This window comes from Ceratotherium simum, chromosome 13 (genome assembly GCF_057802395.1).
Source record: "Ceratotherium simum simum isolate JZ-2026a chromosome 13, ASM5780239v1, whole genome shotgun sequence".
In the NCBI taxonomy this organism is placed as follows: Eukaryota; Metazoa; Chordata; class Mammalia; order Perissodactyla; family Rhinocerotidae; genus Ceratotherium; species Ceratotherium simum.
Genome location: NC_141912.1, coordinates 42762395 through 42785539, shown reverse-complemented (window position 1 = coordinate 42785539; position 23145 = coordinate 42762395). Strand labels below are relative to the sequence as shown.

The 23145-nt window shown below is 46.7% G+C and overlaps 1 protein-coding gene across 4 annotated transcripts in view; it reads left to right on the top strand.

Moving 5' to 3' along the window:
- The window catches only part of CCND3 (cyclin D3), an 83078-nt gene that overhangs the window by 55055 nt on the left and 4878 nt on the right, over positions 1-23145 (top strand). Inside the window, exons 1-2 of one of the 4 annotated variants that reach the window (XM_087438588.1) lie at positions 840-988; positions 22288-22503. The exons of 1 other annotated variant lie outside the window; for it this stretch is intronic. In XM_087438588.1, coding sequence (XP_087294714.1) covers positions 22333-22503 — 171 coding nt within the window. In that variant the 5' untranslated portion in view covers positions 840-988; positions 22288-22332. Of the gene's footprint in view, positions 1-839; positions 989-21081; positions 21421-22287; positions 22504-23145 lie in introns of those variants that run through there. 2 more of the 4 variants (XM_087438585.1, XM_087438586.1) reach the window with 2 other exon arrangements.

Here is a 23145-nt window from a genome sequence, read left to right as displayed (position 1 = left end):
AAACACATTCATTCTGGGCGGGGAGGGGACCTCTGAGAATTCTCAATCACAGGATAGATAGCCCTGCCTACTAAGAGGTAGTTTACCTATAGACTGATAAATTCAGTAAGAAGATATATACACAACAGGGAGAGGAGAGAGTAATTCCCATCTAGAGGGGCACTTGTGGTTCTCAGCTTTGGATGTGTTTCAGAATAACCCAGGGATAAACATAGAGAACCTGAGTCCCACGCCTAGAGATTCTGACATCCAGGTCTGGGAGTGGAACAGGGGCATCAGAATCCTTAACAAGCCCACCAGGTGATCAGGAACGAAGCCAAGAAGTAAATGGAGACAACATAATATAACAGCACATACTATAAACTGGATGTCATGGGTACGTTTCTCTCACCCTCATAACCATCCCTACAGGCAGCTTATATTATTCCCATTTTATAGGTAAGAACACTGAGGTTTAAGTAATTTGGCCAAGGTCACACAGCAGAGCCGTATTTTAATCTAGGTCTGAGTCTAAAGGCCTAACGTATTTTGCTACATCTCACACTGCAGGAGGTCAGCCTGGGAGAAACCTCCCAGAAATTTAAAATCCACCTATAATGGGACAGAGCAAAGATATGCAAACTGATTTAAAGAGACACAAAGGTTCCCTAGCCAAGGAAGGCTGGACCTTAATGCATGGCCTCTCTTAACATATCTAAAGAAAGAATGCATCAATGGGAGTGGGAGGGTGCACGGGCCCTTAGTCTGACACTACGTGGGCCGGGCCGAGGGAGGGGTCCTGGCCAACCGACTCCTGGCAGCATGGTGATCTGGCATCAGCTCTTTCCTCCGGCTTCCGTCCTCTCTCCACCTCTCTGGCTGTTTCCTTCCAAGGCTCCTCTTTCTCCACCTACCCCTGAAATGTGGGTGTCCTCTGCATTCCACTCTCCCCACGTTCCCTTGGTGGCAGCATCTGGGGCTCTGCTGCCCCTGCTGAGGACTTCCAGAGGTGCGTACTCCTGACATCCAAACTCCAGGCATCGAGGTTAAGGTTGGGGAGAGGGGAGGGTGTCGTCAAATGTGATTGGAGTTCACATCCCTGCTGAGCCCCTTGCTGGCTGTGGACCTCACAAGTTACTTTACATTATTTTTTAGTCTCAGTTTCTTTACCTCTGAAATGGGGTAGTAATTCCTACCTTAAATGATTGTTGTGAGGATGAAAATAGACAATAGGCGTTCCAAGCACACAGTAAGAACTCTATAAAGGGTACCTATTTATTATGTCCAGCTGGTGTGGGACTTCTCTTGAGTGGCTAGGGGCAGTTCAAAAGCAACATGTGAAATAGAGAATCTTTTCCCCTAAATCTGTTCTTCCATTAGATTCCTAATCAGAGGAAATAGAAACACCTTCCATCAAATTGCAAAAGCCAGAATCCCTAGAGGCATCCTGGACATTCTCTCCACCACCATCCAATGGCCATGGAGCTCTAGTGATTCTGGTTAGGTTATTGCAAGAACCTCTTAATTGCTGTCTCTACTTACTCCTCTGCTAACTCCAAATGCTCTGTAGTCAGATTCTGGTTTGGGTTAAAACCCTTTAATAGCTCTCCATTGCCTTTGGGGCACAACTCAAACTCTACTGCAGCCCTGCATGATCTGCCCAGCCTTCTTGTCCAGCCACCATCCTGTCTTGCATCCTGTCTGCTGGCAGTGCTGAACCACACACCAAATATGTCAGGTCCTCACGCCTCACTCCAGCATCACTAAGTCTTCCCTGGGAGAGGACACACACACACACACACACACACACACACACACCACACACAAACACACGGGCTGGAGCAGGTGCCCCTCTCCTGAGGCGTCCATCTGTCTTTCCAACAAGACTCTGAGCACCCAACTCCTCTTGGGCATCTCCGGGTGCCTGATAGGTGGTAGGCTGTCAGTAGCAGGCTCTCCTAATAAAGTTTAACATTTATGGGTCTTGGGTGTGGGCCAAGTACAGTTCTAAACACTTTACAGCCTCACAACTCTATAGGGTAGGTATGCCTCATTCATCCATTCTACTATATTTGTTGAATGCTTCCTTCTTGCCGAGCCCTGGTCCAGGCATGGGATTGCGGCAGGGTAAGGAGGATGGGGAATGCTCGAGGGGTGGGGATGGGTTCCTGTTTTATCTAGGAAGGTCAGGAAAAGCCTCTCTAAAAAGATAAAAACTGAGCAGAGACATGATGGAAGGGGAGAAGGGAGCTATGTAGGTACCTAGGGGAAGAGTGGTCCAGGCAGATGGAATAGCCGGGACAAAGAGGATCGATCATTAGCCCCATCTGACAGATGAGGAAACTAAGAGTCTAGGTAAGTCGTCCAAAGTCACAGAGTGAGTGGCAGAGCTGGGGTTCTGTAACTCTTGACTTACGCTGTTAGCCATCACTACACCATCTTTTGTGGACACAGTGGGTGCCTTGGCTGGGGGCAGGCTGGCTCTGTTCACCATGCGGCCCTCCCGTGGAGTTTGGCTTCCCATGTCAAGGACAGCCTGGGCTGATAGCTGGCTTACTCTGCGGGTTCATCTGGTGGCTCTGTTTTTCTGTCCATTTCTTTCTGTGGTCTTTATTGAAGACCCTTAGATCATGTCTGCTCTCCAGGTAGCCTCAAAAAGGATGTTTCTCCTGCAAAGCTGAAATATGGTGACTCGGCAAAGGCAAATTCCCCCTCACTGGTCACTAGTCAGAGTGGCCTCTGTGGGCAGTCACTGTCTCACCCTACACGGTCCATCAGACTTCAGCAGAGGAGCTGAGGTGAGTGTCTTTGCAGAGGCGGTATTTGAGCTGGCCTTGAAGGACATGGAGCATTTCAAGAGAGGGGATGATGGAGGTTTTAGGCAGAAGGAAGGCTGAGCAAAAGCGTCCATGTTGGACCATTCGGTGGACCTGTAGTATAGGTATGAGGAAGGTGTGTGTTTTGGGGGAGGGGAGATAAGACTGGAGGGAGAAGTTAGGATAGATCATGGTAGCCATTTTGTTTTTTTCATGGTGGATTTTGCATGTCTACTTCAGATAAGTGGTCTGGATTTTATCCTGTAGACATGGGGATTTTAAGGTTTTAAGAAGCAAAGGAAGCACACGCATTCCTGAAGTTTTTGAAAGAGTGCTTAGGCGGTAGTGGGGAGCATGGGTGGGAGAAGGTGAATGGAGGTAGAGTGACAAGGAAGAAGAGAGTATTGCACCAGTCCAAGCGTTAGACGGGAACACCTGAGCGTTGAGTGGAGAGGCCAGATTCCAGAGATATTTTGCAAGTAGAGGTAACAGGATCTGCTTACAGGTTAATGTGGAAACTTGGAGCAGGAGTTGCTGAGAAAGAATAATGTCAGCATTTTTAGCTTGGGTGACCCGGTGGATCATGGTTAACTGACACGTAATACAAAAAAGGAGGGACAGGTTTTGAGCGTCTTGCATTCAAGGCATCTGTGTGACATCCAGGTGGGGTGTGGGCTGGGAGTTTGGGATGGAGGTTAGAGCTGGAGAAACATGAAAGCTGGGGCTGAAGGGATAGCGTGAGGCCTTTGAGTGTGCGTGAGAAGAGAAAACAAGGGCCCTAACTTAAGCCCTGGAAGACGTTTGTAGTTCTAGAGGCAGGTGGAGGAAAGAGGAGCCAGGCGAGGAGCCAGGCAAGGAGCCACGGTGAGTGTTTTGGTTAAGGGATTGCCAGGACTCCTTGACACGCTCAGCATCTGATGGTAGGCACCGGAGGCCACATCTCAGGGGCAGCACGCAGTTGACCTAGCCTGGGTTATCTGCTCAGAGGCGCTCAGACCAGGGCTGCTTCCGGTCAGCCTGGGCTTGTTTACGTGGCCTTCGTGCAGGCTCTCTTGTTCCTCTGCACGTGCCCAGCCTCCACTGCAGAGGGGAAACTCCTGAAAGTGAGAGTCCTGACTTCTCCCCCATTATTCTCCAGGCAGCTCAGCCCAGGGCTGTGCACATTGTGGGGCTCAGAACACTAGTGAGGGGGGCTGAATGACCAAGCAGAGTGGGCAGGAGTGGTGAACTTGGTCCGCTGCTTCTCCTTGAGTTCCTTTTTAGGGGGAACATCTCGTTTTATGGGATGGGTGTAACCTGCTCTCTGAATCTTGGGTTACTTCAGGCTTGCTCCATCCATTGGTCCATCCATCCCTTCTGTATCAGACTTTTGCCAGTGTAAACATCTATTAAAAGATGAGTACTTTGAACATGGCGTTGGGGGGGGTGCCCAGCACTTTTCATGCGTTATCTCACTTACATTACAACGGGTCTCTGGGGTAGGCACTGCTACCCTACTTTGAGGAATCAGATAATTTCCTTCAGGTCACACAACAAGTTAGTGGTAGAGGTGGGATTTAGGCCCAGGTCTAACTCAAAAGTGCTCACTCACTATGAGAACCCTATGCTCTCACTCACTCATGTTCAGGCCTCCCTAAGTGGAAGGTGACCATATAATTAATTATCCAAACAGGAATACTTAAAAAAGTTTTGTTCAGATATAATTTTCCTACCATAGAATTCTCCTATATAAAGTGCACAATTCAGTGGTCTTTAGTGTATTTACCGAGTTGTACAATCATCACCACGATCTAATTCTGGAACATTTTCATCACCCCAAAAAGAAACTCGGTACCCATTAGCAGGCACTCCCCATAACCATCACTGCCTCAGCCCTCGGCAACCACTAATCTATTTTCTGTCTCTATAGATTTGCCTATTCTGAACAATTCATATAAATGGAATCATATGATATGTGGTCTTTTGCTTGGCTTCTTTCACTTAGCATAATGCTTTCAGGGTTCATCTATGTTGTAGCATGCATGAGTACATCAGTCCTTTTTAGGAATGACAATGATATGCTATTGTATGGATGTGCCAAGTTATATTCATTATATTTGTTCATATGTTGATAGACATTTGGGTTGTTTCTGCATTTTGGCTATTATGAATAATAGTAATGCTCTGACACTTATGTACAAGGTTTTGTGTGGATGTATGTTTTTATTTTTTTGGGTATATACCTAGGAATGGAATTGCTAGGTTATATGGTTACTCTATGTTTAACGTTTTGAGGAACTGCCCACTGTTTTCCAAAGTGGCCGCACCAGTTTACATTCCCACCAGCGTTGTGTGAGGGCTTTAGTTTCTCCACACCCTCACCAACGTTTGTTATTCCAATCTGGGACACTTTTGAGAGTGAGGGGGATCACCATTAATAATTGTATCAGGACAACCGGTTCTAACTGGAACATGTTCTTATTTTACTTAAATACCAAAAAACCAGAAGATTCAATTCCTGATTTCAGGGAACTTTCTGGCCACATGATGAGTCAAAGCCCCCAAACCCACATACTTGAGTCAATTAAAGAATCAAGTAAAGGTAAATTATTAAGAAGGAAAGCAAAGCACATTTTATTTCCCCCCAAGATTGTATTCTCTTTAAGAGAAAAACCTGTCTTGTCTTTGTATTTTTCATGGCGTCACGAGTATCTTGGGGTTTGGTAGGGTCAATAAGGATCTGTGGAATAAATGAATGAATGAGAGAAGGAATGATACAAACTCTCCTGGAGGGAATGTAAAAAAAATAGAGTGAGTCGCCTGGCACGGATTTGTGCATTTGGGGGAAGATATGGATCTTTTCTAAAAATGTGTTTTTTTGGTCAGTGTTGTAATGACACTTTAAAAGGAAATGACAATTTAAAAAGGAAAAAGTAAATAACCTACAATTGGAGGAATCTTCAACTAGATTTTGCCAGTGTGAATGGCTGAGAAAAAGTGAAGGAAAGACCTTCCAGGAAGGGGAATTGCTGGGCGGGGAGTCTGGAACCAAACATACATCGTTCTGCAGAGTACCTCTTGTAGTAGGTTAACCAAATTTGAGAATAAAAAGATGTGGTACCTACCCCAGAAGTTTCCAGTCTTTGGGGGAAATAGGATTTGTTTACAGGAAACAATGAGGATAGTTTAAAATAATCATTAACTGGTTGTGTGCCCTTGGGCAAGTCAGCTTCCCTCTCTGGGCCACATTGATCTTTGTGGCTCTGAATTTCCCTGATCGTTAAATCTTACAACCTCAGAAGCTTCATGGAATTGGTGGACTAGGAGCTAGGCCTTGAAAGGAGCTGGATTTGGAGGAGGGAGCAGGATGCCAGTGGTGGATGATAAGGCCTTGAGGTGGGCTGGAGTGCTCTGGCTAGGATAAAATTGGATCGGGTGGCTGGGGCCTCTTGAAGGAGAACTTTAAAAGCCAGGCTAGTTGGCTTTTAAATTTGACCCGATAAGCAGGTCCTTGGACTGGAGATGAAAGGAGTGTCTGTGAGAGATTAATCTGATGGCCCTGAGCCATTGATCTGGATCTATCAGAAAGCAGTGTGAAGACTGAGAGGCACTCAGGGAGGCTGTTGCAATAGTAATGTATAAGGTAGGCCCAGCGTTTCAAAAGAGGATTTGAAATTCCTACCAGTCTTATGATACACATGGCATCCGTGGACTTTAGTTTTCCTTAACCATAGGTAATTTAAACCATTATTTTCATATTCTGGCAATTATGGCTATATTAAGGACCAGAATCCTAAATGTATAAACATTTCTAAGGCAGAATATTACACTTCAGATAAATTTCAAGTTTGCAGAGGGCAGTTTTAGGTTATGCTACCAGATTCCTCTGTGAGATGCATTCTCTCTTCTCTGCTGTAAAGGGTTCACTTTGGTGGCAAATTTCGACTTGGAGGAAGAGGAAGGGTGGGCTCTAAGTGAGCTTCAGGAAGTGGTTTTGTTGGGCCAGGTGACTGACTGGATACAGGAAACCAAAGAAAGGAAGAAATCCAAGATGGCACCAGGGCTTAAAATCTGAGGACTCTGAAGAAAGATGGTGCCATTTATAAAAATATACAAGTTGAGAGAGGGGTGGAAAGATGATGGCCTACACTGAGAACATTGGGAACAAGTGGTCTTGCTATTCCCAGAAAGGACTGGCCAGCTTGGTCCTGGAGGAGGAACCAGGACCTCTGGGTCTTTCCCAGCCTTTGCGAAGGCCCTAGAAGTTCTGCCCACTGGCCTGGCATGTTTGGCATTTTGCCTGGTTTCTTTCGATGTATCACTACTAACTAAGACGTTCGCTGCAGGGTTTTAGTAGATGCCCTATGTCAGATGAAGGAAGTTCCCATCTATCCCTATTGTGCCAAGAGTTTTTCTTATTGTGAATGGATGTTGAATTTTATCAAAAACTTGTTTGGTATCTGTTGATGCAATCATATGATTGTTTCCCATTTAATCTTTTAGTGTGATGAATTACATTGACTTTTTTCAAAATAATAAACTAACCATGCGTTTTTGGTGTAAAGTCAACATAATCATAACATATTACCCTTTTTATATATTGCTGGAATCAGTTTGCTAGTATCTTGCTTAGGACTTTGCATTCATGTTCATAAGTGTAATTTTCTTTTCTCACACTGTTTTTGTTGGGTTTTGGATCAAAATTACAGTAAAAATGAGTTGAGAAGTGAACCCTCTTTATATTCCCTGAAAGAGTATAAGATTGAGATTACTTCTTTCTTGAATGTTTGGTAGATCTCTTTGCCTGTTTGCTATTGAAGGTTGTCCCATCATGTGGGTGATAGTAGAGAAAGGAACTTTTACTTGGGGAGTGAAAGTAGCTTAAACAATAGGAAAATATATTATCTCACGCATCACAAAAAGTCCAGAGGTAGGTGGTTCCAGGGTTGGTTAACTCAGCAGCTCAACAACATCATCACAGAGGGAAATTTGTTCTGATCTTTTAGCTGTTGTTCTTAGGTGTCAGCTCCTTCTCTCATCATTGCAAGATGGCTGCAGCTGCTCCAGGTGTCACAGCACAGTGGTTAAGAGTGTGGCTCTGCAGCCAAACCTGGTTCCAAATCCCATAGCTATATGATGTTGGGTAAATTGCTTCACCTCTCCGTCAAATGGGATGATAATAGTACTTTACCTCAGAAGTTTAATATTATATGGATTAAGTGAATTAGGTTTTTTCTTTTAAACTCTTAGAATAGTGCTTGGCACATAGTAAGCATACAATAAATATTAGCATATCTTACTGCATTCTCACACAGGGCAGCAATGAATCTGTTTCTCATGCACTCCATTTCTTGAAGCCCCTGAGCAGACTGACTTCACACCTTATTGGCCAGAATATGGCAAGTGCCCATTCCGAAACCAGCTGTAGAATGATCATGATTTGGTTTGGAGTAATTTAGATTCAACCTCTGAGACAAGGGAGTGTCTGGCCTTCCCTGGAACACACAGCCACCTGATACTGCAACAAAATCTGTGTTCTGATTGCAAGTTGGGGTGGTGATGGTGGGGGCTTTGGGGACCACACAGAGAGGGGCACAGTAAGAGTCCCCATCCTCCTGGTTCTCCACAGGATTCCTTGGAATTACTCTTAGATTTGCCGATCACTTTGCAATTTACTTAGTACTTTTTAACAGGTGTGTTACCTCATCGGGTCTCAGAAGCGCCCTCTAAGCGGTTTGGGCTGTTGTCATCCCCTTTTATAGGTGGGGAAACAGGCTCCCAGAGTCGAAGTAACTTGCCTGGTTGTATGTATGTGCTCGGGACAGAGCCAGGTCCCGGGACTCAAGTGGAGGTCTCAAAGTTCTGCCCTTTCGTTCCTCTTCCATGAATCCCAGCTGTCTGTCATTTACATGCCACTTTCACAATGGCCACCTCCATGTGCCTGCTCTGCTATTGCTACTTCCTCATATTTTAAAAATTAAGTTTTACATTAAATTTATTTTAAAAGGAAACTTGATAAAGTCCTGGGTTTGATGTTCTGATACACACATACACACACACACTGCTTTAAAAGGAGCACAAAACTGTTAAAAATATTTATTCAGGCTTAGAACTCGCGCTCTGGCACCTAACTGGGTTCGAATCCCAGCTCTGCCAGTGTAGCACATGCCGATAGTCTCCGCCCAGATGCCCATGGCACTCAGCATTCCAGAGTGCACCAGCCCCACTTCCAAGCGCCAGCACTGTGACTCTACCTGATGGCTTCTTCTGATTATCAGAGTCCGTTGTGCCCTCCCACAGGGAAGCTGGACATGCTGGGTGATTACTTGCAGGCCCCTCCCTCCATCCCCAGCAGCCCTCAAACACTGGCTGTTGGGAATTGATGGACAAGTATCCTGCCCCCTCGCCCCTAGGGTGCAGTTACTCCCAGGCACACAGGATCATCGTCTCCCAGAGTTCCTCAGCAGGCTGAGCTCCATTTGCCTACAGTGGTAACTTACTCAATAATGCACTCTTTGCTAGCTTCCTTCCCTTCCCGTCTCATTTCCCCACTTCCTTTTGGGTGCTTCCTGGAATCACCTCCCAGGTAAATTACTTCACTTGAATTCTCGTCTCAGAGTCTGCTTCTGGGGAGCCCAAACTAAGACAGCCACTTGCTAGCTGTGTGGCATTGGGTGTCACCTAACTTCTTGGTGTCCCTCTGTTCCCATCTGTAACATGAGGGTAATAGTAGCACCTATACCTCATAGAGCAAATTGGTAAAGCTCTCAGTGCCTGGCTAAGAGAAGGTGCTTAGCAAGTGTAATTTATTATTGCTACCTAAAATTCGGTGGTGTGCTGCCATGGGTAGTTGCCCCACAGTTGGGACACACCACTCCCTGCCTAAACTTCCTCTGGGTGCCCCCTTCCTGCCTCTCCCTTCTGCCGCCCCACTTACTCTCTGAGCTCTCACAGTCCCACTTCTTCCACTATAGGCTGTCTCATGGAATTCAAGTAACCAGGACCACCAACCCCCACCACTCCCAGTGCAGCCCATCCATCCCATCACACATAAACCATCCTGCCTCCCTACCTCTGGTGGGTGTTGCAAATGCCCAGGTACCACTCTTCTGTCTTAATAACATCTCAGGATTTCTCCATGATGCACCATCATCAGAGTCACCCACTTTAGACTGGAAGCTCTTAAAACAGAGGCTTCTCATGTCTGATTTGTGTCCAGCATGTCCCAGGATGTCCTAAAGCCTGCTGTGGCCTCGGGCGGGGAAGGCACTAGATAAATGTGGATTGTTAATGATCACGGCTTCCTTTATTGAGCGCTTGCTATGAGCCTGGTGCTGTTGTAGGTGCTTTTCCCATATTGCAACCACCCTATGAGATACTGTCCCCATCTTGCAGATGAGAAGCCTAGGACAGAGAAGTTAAGTAACCTGCCCAAGACCACACAGCTGGCAAATGGCAGAGCTGGGCCTGCCTAATCAACCTAATTCCAGACCTTACTTAACCACGATGCTAAACCGATGCCAGGGCTATCCCGTGCCTAGAGTGAAGAATGCTGGCTTCCTTGCTGCCCAGCTGAGATCCCAGGTGCTTTGCTATAGCAAGTTACTCATCACACCTGAGGCCCAGATGCTTGCCTCACCCTTAGCTGTAGAATAGGAATCTTGAACAATAATAGGACAGGAAAGCCTCATTTATTCAGAGTCCAGACAGCCAAAAAGAGAGAGAAAAAGCAAATATGTAAATATATAGGTCGTATTCCAATTCTGTGAAAAGGAGAGACTTGACAGGTTCAGGCCAGTACCTGAGGTTTCTTTTCACAAGCAATTTGTGCACTGGAATTATAAACTGCTCCCCGCCCCTCAGATCCAGTCCATAGAGCATTGTGTGTGCCTTGGAAACAAAGGGAATTATGGCAACACTCATTACCACGGTGTAGCAAAGGCTGAGCTAAGTAGCTCCTCCTGGCTTTGGGGGACCTGTGCTGCCCACTGTGCCCAGCGCCGCCCCTCCCCACTGGCTCCCTTACCACGGATGAGTTGTCATTTATCCTGTGGCTTGTGCTAGTGTTTTTCTTACATCCAGTTTGTTTCATTCATTGAAAGAAGATTTTTTTTTTTAAATAATTTTATTTATGGCCGGCTCCGTGGCTTAGTGGTTAAGTGCTCGCGCTCCGCTGCTGGCGGCCCGGGTTCGGATCCCGGGCGCGCACCGACGCACCGCTTCTCCGGCCATGCTGAGGCCGCGTCCCACATACAGCATCTGGAAGGATGTGCAGCTATGACATACAACTATCTACTGGGGCTTTGGGGGGGGAAATAAATAAATAAATAATTTTTTTTTTTTAAGATTTTATTTATTTATTTATTTCCCCCCCAAAGCCCCAGTAGATAGTTTATTTATTTATTTTCCCCCCAAAGCCCCAGTAGATAGTTGTATGTCATAGCTGCACATCCTTCCAGATGCTGTATGTGGGACGCGGCCTCAGCATGGCCGGAGAAGCGGTGCGTCGGTGCGCGCCCGGGATCCGAACCCGGGCCGCCAGCAGCGGAGCGCGAGCACTTAACCACTAAGCCATGGGGCTGGCCCGAAAGAAGAGTTTTTGAACACCTTCTATGAACCAGCCACCATTCTGTTTTAGTGGGGTGGTGAGGAAGCAGACAAACTATAAACAGAACATGTAAGTAAAGTGTATTGTATGTTAGTGATTAGTGATAAGTGGGAAAATGAAGCAGTGAAAGGGGTAGGAAGAATCAGAGTTGGGGTAGGATGGCCAGAAGATATGAGGAATGTGACTTGAGTTAAAACCTGAAGGAAGTGAGGGAGTGGGCCATGTGGATATGGGAGCAGAACATTCCAGGCAGTTAGAACTGCAAATACAAAGGAAACATGTATTCCTGGTATGTTCCAGAAACAATGAGGAGGCCAGTGTAGCCAGAGCAGAGTGAGAGAGAGAGAGGGGTGGGGAATGGGGTCGGGGTGCAGATCACGCAGGTCTTGGGGCATCGTGAGGACTTTGGCAATCACCGTGAGTGAGATGGAGAGCTGATAGAGGTTTGCTGGGTTGAGACTAGACTGGAGGGGGCGTGGGTGGATCAGGGACACCCATCAGGAGGCTACCACCATAATCCAGGCGAGAGGTGATGCAGCCTAGACCAGGTGCTAGCGGTGGAGATAGAGAAAAGGAAAGGATTGGAGATGTATTGGGGACATAGAATCAACCAGAAATGGGTAATGGGTTGGATGTGGGTGACCGATAAAGACAAGGAAGAATTGAATTTGGACCAGGGAGGAGGAGAAGAAAAGAGGATGGATTCTGGAGATGTTTTGAAAGTAGAGCCTGTATGCTCTGCTGACTGATGGATGTGGGATTTGGGAGAGAGGAGTCAAGCCTGACACCAAGTCTTTTGGCCTGAGCAGTTGGAAGGATGGAGTTGCCATTTGCTGATATGGGGAAGGCTGTGGGAGGAGCAGGTTTGTTGGGGGAAGGATTAGGATCTCAGTTTTGGAGAAGCTGAGTTTAAAGGTGCCCGTTGGACATCCACATGGAGCTGCTGAGAAGGCAGCCTCCCGTGTAAAACAGAAACAGAAAACAAGTCAACTCACATGCCCGGTCTGATCGGGTTGCACTGTCTGGAGTGCTGTGTTGAGATATTTAAGGCCCATCCAGGCTCAGTGGGAAAGAGTTTCTTGATCCATAGTGAAGCCTGTCTTGGGAGCTGGATAGGTAAATAATGGTGAACTCTGGGTGTAAGACATTCCATTATAGAGTGGGAAGAAAGTGTGAAAAATTCTATTCTAGTCTGTGCATTTTTGTCTTATCCTTTAACATTGCTCAGTATGTTCTATAATGTACATAATATATTAGAGTAGCAGGGATGGACATGGTTTATAAGTTAAGGATTCTAAATATTTTGGAAGAGTATGCTCAAACAGTTTTTACTGAGGAGTGGACGAGAAAAAACTTTTGAAAATGACTTATTTGAAACATTGTACTAGTATAACATAAGCTCAAAATAGTGACCTGGAATACCGTCAGCCCTGAAGTGTCTCCTGAATCCTCAAAGTAAAATTATGTTCAGTTTGGTTTAATGCTTGATTTTTCCACCATAAAATATACATTTAGACGCAACATCACCTATGTAATATCTCTACCAAAAATATTTAATCCTCATCTAATCAAGAGAAAACAATCAGACAAATCCAAATTGGAGCACACCGTGTAAAACAGTTGGCTTTTAAGAATATCAGTGTTATCCAAGACTTTTTTCCAAAAGGGGTCAGGAACTGTTCTAGGGCAAAGGAGATTAAGGAGTTAGGCTGACAATGCAAACATGATCCTTGATTGGATCTTGGATTGAGAAGCAAAAAAACCATAAAAATGATATTATTGGAACACTTGGGGAACTTTGTATATAGATGGTTGATGGTATTGTATTAGTGTAAATTTTCTAATTGTTTTGTGGTTATGTGGGAGACTGTCACATTCTTAGGAGACAGGCTGAAATAGGAATTTAGGTGAAGGGTATGTTAGTGTAGACTGTACTGTTCTTGCAGCTTTTCTGTAGGTTTGAAATATTTCAAAGTAAAAAATTGGGGGAAAATAGCATTCATATAGGTTTCTCCAATTCTCAGAAAACTAGGAAATCCAGTAATGGTGTATCAGACCACTTTTAGTATACTAGATTGTTTCATTGACTGGAACACTGTCGTCTTTACCCTTTCTGAAGCAAACAATTTGCCAGATCTTCACCAGATCTTCATAGATAGTAATCCTCGGCATTTTTTATTTTCCAGGTGCTTCCATATCCGTTGTATTATATTATTGTCATAAATAGTCCATATACATGAAGAAGTTTGTGCTTTTAAGTACCACAGTCACAACTAACTTTTTTTAAGGGCTCACCATGTGCCAGGCACTGTTTTGTGTATTTTATACAAATAAGCCCATTTCATCCTCACAACCCCACTCTATAGAGGAGGTACTACTATTATCCCCATTTTCAGAAAAGGAAACTGAGGCACAGAAAGGTGGTATAACTTGCCTAGAGTCCCACAGCCAGTGAGGGTGGAGTGGCAGAGCGGTGTGGCCCCGGACCCTGCAGTGTCCACCACTCCCTGACCATGCACTGAACATCATGACCCAGGTCATCGAAGCCGGCTAGAGCTGCCATCCCAGGAGGAGGGCTTCCACCACTCACACTTCTGCTTTTCTGTGTGGGGTTCTGGATGCATGTCCACAGCAGAAAGGGTACTCCTTGAGAGAGAGAAGAATAAGAATAAAACAACAACAGCAACGGAAACTACCATCTTTGAGTGCTCTCCATGGGCCAGGTGCAGGTGAGACGTTTCTGCCCGTTTAGTCCTCAGAACCCCTCTGTGGGGTAAAGAGTGTTCTCATCCTCATTGGACAAAAGAGGAAACAGACTGAGAGGTTTTAGTAATCCCCCTCAAAGTCCCCAGGCTTTCAACTAAGCAGCCCGATGCCAGAGCCTTGTCCTCCTCCCTGTTGAGGGGACCCCTCCCCGCCCCAAGGCTGCGTGCCTCTCCCTGTCATCTCAATGGCTCTGAAGGCCGCTGAGCCATAGAATGTAGACTGTGGGGTGATGGGCCTCCCCCGTCACCTCGTTCACCCCCTCAGTTCTCAGATGGGAGAACGGATTTCAATGATGAAGAGGAGGAGGAGGGGTGGGAGAAGGAAGAAGAGGAGGAAGAAAGCGTTGTATCCTTCCTCCTTGTGGCTTTTCATCTGGCCTGTGACATTCCATTCCCACCCCTCCTCAAATTTGCCATTTCATTGAGTAACATTTTCTAATTGAATGCACCTGGGCAGAAACTCCTCCCCATAGTGGCCCTGGTCATTGCTTTGTCTTTTTTTTTTTTTCTCTTTTCCAAAAAAAACAAGGGGAGCCCCTATTCCTATGAAGTGGAGGTGATTGGTGAAGTACCCAGGCAGATCAGCCAACCTTCCGGGAGCTCACCTGCCTCCTCAGAGGACAGGCAGCATGTAGCTGACGGGCTCCTTGGCCCTGGAGCTCCAGGGTGACTTGGCTCTGGGCATGGCAGTCCCAGCCAGGGCGAGGCAGAGGTATCCTTCAAAACGCCCTGCTTACCAGGAGCTCCCTTCCCCAGCGTGCGGGTTCACACGCTAGCTTCCAGGACTGGGCAGTCTCTGCGTGCCCCTTCCTCAGTAAATCAACAACTAATAAATCAATACACACTCACGGGACAGCACAAGAGGCAGTAGAATGAAGTGGTTAAGAGCGTGGACTCTGGGAGCTGGCCCCATGGCATCGTGGTTTAGTTTGTGTGCTCCGCTTCGGTGGCCCGAGGTTCGCCGGTTCAGATCCCAGGGGTGGACCTATGTCCCGCTCATCAAGCCATGCTGTGGCAGGTGTCCCACATATAAAGTAGAGGAAGATGGGCACAGATGTTAGCCCAGGGCCAATCTTCCTCAGCAAAAAGAGGAGGATTGGCAACAGATGTTAGCTCAGGGCTAATATTCCTCGCCGGAAAAAAAAAAAAAAGAGCGTGGACTCTGAAGCCAGACTGCCCGGGTTGAATCCTGCCTCTACCACTTACTACCTGTGTGACCTTGGGCAAATTATTTAGCCAGTCTGAGTATTGGTTTCCCTTTCTGTAAAATGGGGGGAAATAATTGTTTACCTCTCATAAGATTGGTGTGAAAATGAGATGATTTAATACATATCAGGTACGTACAGTGCCTGGAACACACTGAGGACTCCACAGAGCGCTGTTATCACCACCGGTGGTCACAGCACAGGGCCGGGTCCTGCAGAGGAGACACACGCATACAGGACACAATCCCTGTCCTTGAGGAAAGGCAGGATAGGATTAAAAAGAGTACAGTTTGGGCCGGCCCCATGGCTTAGCGGTTAAGTGTGCGCGCTCCGCTGCTGGCGGCCTGGGTTCCGTCCCGGGCGCGCACCGCTTCTCCGGCCATGCTGAGGCTGTGTCCCACATACAGCAACTAGAAGGAGGTGCAGCTATGACATACAACTATCTACTGGGGCTTTGGGGGAATAAATAAATAAATAAAATTATAGAAAAAAAAGTACAGGGGCCGGCCCTGTGGCTTGGTGGTTAAGTGCGCGCGCTGCGATGCTGGTGGCCCGGGTTCGGATCCCGGGTGCGCATCGAGGCACCACTTCTCCGTTCATCCTGAGGCCGAGTCCCACATACAGCAACTAGAAGGATGTGCAGCTACGACACACAACTATCCACTGGGGGTTTGGGGGGAAAAATAAAATAAATAAAATCTTAAAAAAAAAAAAAAAAAAAAAGAAAAAAGAGTACAGTTTGGGAAGCGCTACATAGACCTTCAGTAAGTTATTTAATTCCATTGTACCTCAGTTTTTGCATCTGAAAATAAATCTGAGAGGGTGAGACAGTGGATTGTAAACACCCTGACCAGTGCCTGGTACATAGTGACATCTCAATTCATGTGGATCGTCTTCCCCTTTCCAGGAACTTACACTCGGGCTAGGGAGAGAGCAGGTCCAGAACCAGCCAAATGCAGGGCATGTGCAGTGGGATCTGCAGGAGTTTGGAGGCCAGAGGGTAGGTTCCTGCAGCTGGATTGTTCTAGGAAGGCTTCCTGGAGGAGGTAGGATCTGAACTGGGCCTTGAAGATTGAATACATAAACTGAGAAGAGAGGGTAAATGGGCTGACCAGTGACGGAAGGGGGACTAAGGAGATGGGGAAGGCAATGAAGAACCTGCTAGGTTTTTAGAGGTCTACAGAGAAGATGATTCTGCTACTCTTTTTCTCTTTCTCATATCATTGTCTAACTGGAGTCTTCCCTGCTATCTAACTTACATCCCTCTTGCTGCAGTTGAAGGACACTTCTCTCTAGAAGTGGAGGGCAGTGGTTATTTCAGACTAAATGAGCTTTTGGTGTCTTGCTTAAGCACCTTTTTACCTGATATTGGGGTAAAGACCAGAAGTTCCTTAGACAAAAGTGGCAGGAATTCTGAGGGCCAGTTCCCAGTAAAAGTCTTTAGCCATAAGTAACCAAAAGAAGGCATCATCTAAGATGCAAGAGCCAGGCCCAGGGGTGCTCATCGCAGGGAAGTCAAGGGAAATAAAGAACAGATTGTTAAATCAGGGCCGTGGGACACAGTGGCTGATCATTTGGGAAAACTAAAGCTAGACCCCCACTTAATATGATACCACTGAATAAATGTAGGTGACAATTTACACATTAAAAAAAAAAACAACAAAACTTTATTGTAGGTACTCTTGAAAATGCAGATTTTGGGGGCCTCATCACATACTCAAAGAATGAAAAGCCCTGAGGCAGGGCTCAGAAATCTGCATTTTCGGCAAGCTCTTTGGGTGATAAAAAAAATCATCTGTAAGTATTTCCTACATTTTCTTCTAGTACTTATATAACTTTAGGATGGGGAAGGCATGATTCAAAGGCAAAAATCATTAAAGAAAATATCAGTAAATAAGGCTACATAAAAATAAAAACCTTTTATTATTTTTTTTAATTTGTAACCACTTTTATTTTATTTTTTTATATTTATTTATTTATGTATGTATGTATGTATTGAGGAAGACCAGCCCTGAGCTAACATCTGTTGCCAATCCTCCTCTTTTTGCTGAGGAATATTGGCCCTGGGCTAACATCCGTGTCCATCTTCCTCTACTTTATGTGGGACGCCACCACAGCATGGCTTGACAAACGGTGCATTGGTGCGCACCCGGGATCCGAACCTGTGAACCCTGGGCCGCTGCAGTGGAGCGCGCACACTTAACCGCTACGCCACCGGGCCGGCCCCATAAACCTTTTATTTGTTAAAAAAAAGAACTTCACCATGAACCAAAAATGAAACGGAAACAGTGAACTAAAATTTGTGACAAAGAAAAAAGTATGAAAAAGGGTTAATGTCCTTAAAATATAAAGAGCACTTATAAATCAATAAGAAAACAAACATCCCTATAAAAGAATGGACAGAAACATGAATAGGTAATTAATTTACATAAGAAATGTAAATAATATGTCAAAATATTATTACCAATAAACCACTTTTCATCTCTCGTTTTCTTTCTCCATAAAGAAAAGTGGTATATAGGCCGGCCCCATGGCTTGGTGGTTAAGTGCGTGCACTCCGCTGCTGGTGGCCTGGGTTCAATCCTGGGCGTGCACCGATGCACCGCTTCTCCGGCCATGCTGGGGCCACGTCCCACATATAGCAACTAGAAGGATGTGCAGTTGTGACCTACAACTATCTGCTGAGGCTTTGGGGGGAAATAAATAAATAAAATAAAATAAAATAAAAAAAGAAAAGAAAAAAAAGAAAAGTGGTATATATATACAATGGAATATTATTCAGCCACAAAAAGAAGGAAATCCTGCGATTTGCAGTAACATGAATGGACTTTGAGGGCATTATACTAAGTGAAATAAGACAGAGAAATACAAATACTGTTTGATTTCACTTATACGTGGAATTTAAAACTCCTTACTCATAGAAATAGAGAACAGATTGGAGGTTGTCTGAAATGGAGAAAGGTGCTCAAAAGGTACAAATTCCCAGTTATAAGATGAATAAGTTCTAGGGATATAATGTACAGCACGGTGACTATAGTTAACAATACTGTATTGTATATTTGAGTGTTGCTAGGAGAATATATCTTAAAAGTTCTCATTCAAGAAAAAAAATTATAACTATGTGAAGTTATGGATGTTAAACTTATTGTAATAATTTTGCAATGTATACATATATTAAATCATTATGTTGTATACTCTAAACTAATACAATTGATATATGTCAATTATATCTCAGTAAAGCTGGGAAAAAATTTTAAAATAATGGTGATTAACTCTCTCATCAAAGATACACAGTCTGGGCCAGCCCGGTGGCTTAGCGGTTGAGTGCGCGCGATCTGCTGCTGGCGGCCCAGGTTCGGATCCCGGGCGCGCACCAACGCACCGCTTCTCCAGCCATGCTGAGGCCACGTCCCACATACAGCAACTAGAAGGAGGTGCAACTGTCTACTGGGGCTTTGGGGGAAAAAGGAGGAGGATTGGCAATAGATGTTAGCTCAGAGCCGGTCTTCCTCAGTAAAAAGAGGAAGATTAGCATGGATGTTAGCTCAGGGCTGATCTTCCTCTCACACACACACAAAAAATACACAATCTTCTAACCTGAACAGTCCTATTCGATAATTCTGAAAGTAAAGAAACACCTTCCTTCAAGACAGATCTGGTTTCTGGTTATGTACTTACTTCAAAAGCTAGATTTTTTTAGTCTTCCTGCACCTTAAAAACCTCTTACACTTCAACATTTTTGCCTCCCCATAATTTCATACCTAATCTTTATAATTTTAAATCTATTGTTCTTTTTAATGAAAGAGTGCAATGCAATGAATAATTAGCTAAAGAAACTTCATACTTATATTTCTGAAGACAGGAGTAAAGGACTTACAAGATTAGACAAAGCACGTGACACATTCATGTTGGCACAACGAGGGCTCTTGAATTAAAAAATATAAACCACTTTTCATCTCTCCAGTTGGCAGAGTTGTGGTTTTTTTAAAATAGATATATAATGTTTGTTCATTAGATTGGTTCAGCCTTTCAGCAGGGAAATTTGGTAATAAGAATTGTATCAAAAGCCTTAGAATGTTTCATAACCTTAGATTGAGAAATTCCACTTCTAGAAATTAATTCACTTCTAGAAATAATCATGAGTCTGCACAAAGATATTACCACAAAAATATTTTACATATTGTTTCTAATAGAGAAGAATTTCCACCAATACGGATTTGGTAAAATGCATTATGATACATTCACCGAATGGCATACTGTGTAGCCATTAAAAATAATGTAGCATATTTAACGACATGGAAAAGTGTTAACAGTATATTTTTTATTGACAAAAATAGCTTACAAAACAGTTTGCGATCTCATTTTGAAAAATATGTGTTTACTTATAGAACAATTTTAGAAAAATAAACATTGACGTTTTAAAGAGTTATCTCTGGATGGTGAAATTGCAAGTAATTATTATTTTCCCTTTTTTTGTGTGGCTTATCTGTATTTTCTAAGTTTTTGCAATGCGAATGAATATTTCCATGATTTGGAAACTACAATAAGATTTATTCTATAAAAAAGAACAATTCATTGAGAAAATGCTTAACATAGAACTTGCCTTTTCTGTCCAGTGTCATTTCTCTAGTAACTCACTTCCTTAGTGTCTCCTCCCTTGGGAGGACCCCAGGAGAGGCAGGGATCCCCAAGGCCTCCTTCCATTGGAGCATAACTGGAGGCCTGTGGTCTGCCTCTTGGTCCTGTGGAATCCAGCTTTGGGGAAAGTTTGGGAGGTAGAAGAAATGGCAACTGGAAGATTTTGTAGAGTCTGATCAAGAAACTCCTTCAGAGAGGATCTAGTTTCTCCGCCCACTCTTTCCTCAAACAGAAACTAAGGCGGATTTCAGGGCTTGTCCAAGGCCACAGAGCCAACTTAATGACAAGGTGAGGCCTTGAATCCATGGCCTTTCCGCCCTGTTGTGTTTCTGTAATGTGCTGATTTCGACCAGCCCTTCTCACGCTTTAATATGCGCAGGAATCACGGGGATCTTGTTAAAATGCAGATTTTGATCCAGCAGGTCAGGGGTGGGCCTGAGGGTCTGCATTTCTAACCAGCTCTCAGGCGGTGCAGATCTTGCTGGTCTGGGGATCCCAGTTTAAGGAGCAATGGCGTAGAGCACAGATTCTGGAGGCAGACTGTCGGCTGCCCAGTCCCAGCTCTGCCGCAGACTGACTGCATGATTGTTATAGTTACTGTGCTTCAGTTTCCTCGTCTGCAAAATAAGTGTAATACCTAACTCATGGAGTTTTCGTGAGGATTTAATAAGTTATTACACTTTAAGTGCTTAGAACAGTGTTCACTAAGAACTAGTTATTTTATTATTTATAGTCCCTAGAGCAAGCAGTGGGTGAAGTAGGGTTTGACGAATGAATGAATAACCATTGCAGAAAAGTTCTTTCCTGGGCAACTAGAGACAGAGAAGCAAAATGGGAGGGCTCTTTGCTGGGGAAGAGGCCCACCTCCAAGATAGTTCTCTCCACTGGGTGGTCAGAAGGGCCCGGAGCGCCCGGAAGCCGGCCGGCCCGCGCCGCGCCGACCAATGCGGCCGCGGGGAGGGAGGGGGAGCGCCCGCCAGCCCTTTCCGTCTGGGCGCCGGCAGCCCCGCCCCTTGGAACGTTGCGACGCTCGAGCATTCCACGGTCGCTACCTCGTCGCGAGGGGCGGGGCGCCTGTCAGGGAAGCGGCGCGCGCGCCGGCGCGGGCGGGCTGGGGCTCCGCCGCGCAGTGCCAGCGCCAGCACCAGACCCGCGCCCCGCGCTCTCCGGCCTGCCGCCTGCGTTCTGGCTCGCGAGCCCGCACTCTCGCCCTGCCTGTGTGCTGCCCGAGGATGGAGCTGCTGTGCTGCGAGGGCTCCCGGCACGCGCCCCGGGCCGGGCCGGACCCGCGACTGCTGGGGGACCAGCGTGTCCTGCAGAGCTTGCTCCGGCTGGAGGAGCGCTATGTGCCCCGCGCCTCCTACTTCCAATGCGTGCAGAGGGAGATCAAGCCGCACATGCGGAAGATGCTGGCGTACTGGATGCTGGAGGTACCGCCGGGACGGGTCTCCCCTCCCCCTCCGCCCTGCGTCCCCGGCTCCGGACATCCCGGTGCCGCCCTATAGGGACATCCTGGTCCCAACAACAATCAACAAGATGCTTCGGTGGTCCAGACCCCCGGTTTGGCCTTCCATTCGGGCACCCTAGCCGGCTGCCTCCGTGGTGACCCGTTCCCTTCCCCAGCCCTGACTCTGACTGCCAGTCATTTGGCACCCTAACCAATCCCCTCTTCGGGCCAGGAAAGCGGGACAAGAGGCACCCTCTCCCCTCCGGCTTCTCAGTGTCTCCTACTTCCCTCCCCCGCCCGGTCTTCTCTGGAGTGCGCGCCTGGAAAACCCTGGGCTCGGCCGCCCCCGCCCCAGAGCCGGTTCCTGTGTGTCGCGGGGTTCTGGCGGGGAAGGCGGTGGGGGTGGCGCGCGCGCTGTTCCGGCCGTCAGGGAAATGAAAAGTGCGGGAGGCAGCGGCAGGAGTCTCCTCCCTTCCCTTTGGGTGTGTGCAGTGGGTGGTGGTAATGGGGGTAAGGTCCCAGCTGTCTGGCTACCATGGGTGACTCTTCCGTTTCTCCCCCTCCCCCCCGCTATGGGGGAGGGGAGTCTCAGTTTGGAATCCTTATTAAGGAAAGGAGCCTCTGGCGTCCCCCACCCCCCAGGGGAGGGGGAAGGAGGCAACGCGGAGGAAGTGGGGGGCGTCACCTTGGGGAGGACGCATCCTCCTCCGTATTAGTCCTTGACATTGTAAGTACACTTATCCCCCTCCCATTTTTGCTCTCCACTCCATCTCCCGTCAGCACACCCCCCCCCCCCGTTTAGTACTGCTGCGTTTCCCACGGCCCTGCCCAGAAGTGACTGTGCCCCCAGGTATGTGAGGAGCAGCGCTGTGAGGAAGAAGTCTTCCCCCTGGCCATGAACTACCTGGATCGCTACCTGTCCTGCGTCCCCACCCGCAAGGCGCAGTTGCAGCTCCTGGGTGCGGTCTGCATGCTGCTGGCCTCCAAGCTGCGCGAGACTACGCCCCTGACCATCGAAAAACTGTGCATCTACACCGACCACTCTGTCTCTCCCCGCCAGCTGCGGGTGCGTGCATGGCTCCCCCCACCCCCAACACATACTGCCTCCTCACTTACCAGGAAAAGGAAAGCTAAGGCCTCAGAGGCTTTCTGCCCCCTGGGGAGGGAGCATGGCTAGCAGAGGGCAGAGGCTATGTTTTTGGACAAAAGATGGGGCTGTGTGGTGTGATGGTTAGGGTAGCCCCAGCCCCAGTGGCTTGAGCTGCTGGCGAGAACTAAATCTCCTTCTCCTGACCTCCAGGGGGTGCCATTCCTTCCTGGTCTTTCCCCCAGATCCCAACAAGTCCAACTGCATGTCTACACTCCTAGTACTTTGCCTCTGGGTTTACACAGCCACCATGAGTTATTTATTGGCAGTAGCAGGACATGCCTGTACACCCCCACTGGAGTGGGGGAGTGGAATGTGCCTCATGTGGGGGAGGGGGGCTGCTTTGGTTGAGTCTTGATCCCAGTGTGGACTTTGTGATTGAAAAGCCTCCCAGAGCAGATTAAAGCCAGGCCCTGATTGCTCTAAGGAAGGGCCAAGGAGTTTCATCCTACCTTCTTTCCTTCCCCTTATATCCCAGAAGAGACGGCTCCTTCCTAATCCTCCATTCCCTGTCCTCATTCTGAGGAACTTGAGCAGCTGCTTTGGGCCTGGTGGAACCAT